At 41.0% G+C, this 2,138-nt stretch overlaps 1 protein-coding gene across 2 annotated transcripts in view; it reads right to left on the reverse strand.

Annotated features, from left to right (window-relative positions):
• The window catches only part of LOC102201081 (collagen alpha-2(VI) chain-like), a 17,742-nt gene that overhangs the window by 3,112 nt on the left and 12,492 nt on the right, over positions 1-2,138 (reverse strand). For both annotated transcript variants that reach the window (XM_013908371.1, XM_013908372.1), the window contains exons 22-25: positions 525-587; positions 386-421; positions 245-290; positions 97-160 (exon numbers count right to left, since the gene is read on the reverse strand). In XM_013908371.1, coding sequence (XP_013763825.1) covers positions 97-160; positions 245-290; positions 386-421; positions 525-587 — 209 coding nt within the window. The remainder of the gene's footprint in view (positions 1-96; positions 161-244; positions 291-385; positions 422-524; positions 588-2,138) is intronic.

Genomic DNA, 2,138 nt, shown 5'->3' on the forward strand with positions numbered 1-2,138 from the left:
ACGTTACCTGTTGTTGATGTAGGTTCGGGCGCCATAGATCCCAGCCTGTTGATGGTGTTGATAACAAAGTTCTTCTCCAGGGTAAAGTTTGTCAGCCCGACACTCTCTGAGCTATCAATTACAAACACGATGTCCATAGCTCCACAGTGCTTCTCGCAGTCTGAGAGACAAACAACAAGAAGACCATCAGCGCGTTTAAACACCACATTTATGAAGCTGTGTTTGAGTGCTTATACTTTCTTACCGCAGCAACCACACGTCTCTCTGATGTAGCTCATGACATCACATTCCTGCAGTGACATGTGTGCAGATTAAAGTAATACACTGAAGTGAGTAAAGGAATTCTTGCATTAAAATACATCAGTCTTTTTAAAATTTTACTCACAGTGAGCCCAGAATCGCCTGCTGGTCCTGGATCCCCCTACACACACACACACACACACACACACCACAGAGAGAACAATGCACCTGGATCTCAAACTTGCATGCATGGTCAGCTCATTATCTGTGTGGCTGTAGCTTACATCAGGTCCACGTTCTCCTCTAGGCCCTCTTTCTCCTGGCGGCCCCGACTGGCCTGGTTCACCCTAGATACAAACATTTTTACAGTCAATGAAACCTAAATGACTCACAAAACACTCAAAGCTGTGCAAAAACACTGTTGTTAAGGCTTACTGACAATTTAAATATATACGACACCAAAGAAGAATCACAGTACACCCATGCAGCTGGTGTCATGTGATCCTGTGGGACTGCTGTGGTCTGATCATTTGTAATGTGTTTGAACAGGAAACAGCACCTGGTAAAATATCCAGCAGCATAAATAGCATTGTTCTTTGGCCTAATTCATACATATTTTTTATTTACCTTGCCATATTACATTTACAACTGTCACTATGAGGTAAAGGCAAAGTGATATGCTCACACTCCAGAGACTAAATTCAACCTCATTTATTTGTTTTTTAACACTTAACCTCAAATGACCTGCAGCCGTGCACTGCAGATATTTTCAGTTTCGTCAGCTAAGCTTTTGCCTCCATTACAACACAACAGAGGTGGATAATGCTTAGTTTAAGGTGGAAAAAACTCCCCAGCAACATCTATTTCCAGAAACACCGAGCTTTCTATTCTGATTGGTTGCGGTAGAATAATAACGGTCCATGCAAACAGAATTCAGAATGAACTATTGGTTTCGGGGAGGTGGAATGAAACTTTTCATTAAAAAAAATTAAAAAAAAAAGGAAAAAATGACCAAATAAATGTTTTCACCTGATTACTTTCTGCCCGTGTTATTTCTGTGCATCGTTTTAATATAATGTAATTTGCAAAAACATACTCGTGGTAATTGGGTCATTGTGTGTGATTGTAGAGAGCAAAAACAGCTTGAGCTGATTTGGGTTTGTTGAAAGTCAGGTCAAGGTCACACTAAATGTGAAAATCTATAAACCTTGCCATCTGGGGTTGTTTGACACTCTAAGTGCTCTTGTCTCTTTTAGTTTTAATAAGGAATTGCTCTATATTGGCTTTCTGTTTATCATATTCCCAGATGCTTTTCATTTACTTTGTTTTTGTATCTTCAGTACCTCATTCACTTATTGGTGAGCAGAGATGGGCAGTAACACGTTAATCTGATTACTTTTTTCAAGTAACGAGTAAAGTAAGGGATTACTATTGCAAAACGGTAATAGACTACCGTTACTTTCCCGTAGGAACGCTGCGTTACTGCGTTACTAAAACCGTGATTTGTTTGCGAGAATGTCTCATGACAGTGATGTAAGCAAGTGCGACGTTCATGACAACAGCTGTGTGCAGATCAACAATGGATAATATATCGAGTGCGGGAGAGAGTATGAGCATGCAGCGTTTAAAGCTTGGAAGTACTGACCTTACTTTGAGTTTGATTCCATAAAAAGTGACAAAAACATTAGTGTCCGTTGTGCGTGGGGAGAAAACTTCTTTTTACAGCGAAAAAACCCCTAAACAAGCACCGAGTGCGCAACGACGTAATGGGAAATTCACAGAGAAACTCGTGGATTCTTCAACTGATCGCTGCGGCACACCTGCACCAGGGTAAACCTCCGCTTACCCCACTCCTGCTTTACAGGTGAAAATAGAGCAACAGGACCGCTAGTCTTTGA

Source organism: Pundamilia nyererei, unplaced genomic scaffold, assembly GCF_000239375.1.
Source record: "Pundamilia nyererei isolate P.nyererei 1_Seehausen unplaced genomic scaffold, PunNye1.0 scaffold00009, whole genome shotgun sequence".
Lineage (NCBI taxonomy): Eukaryota > Metazoa > Chordata > Actinopteri > Cichliformes > Cichlidae > Pundamilia > Pundamilia nyererei.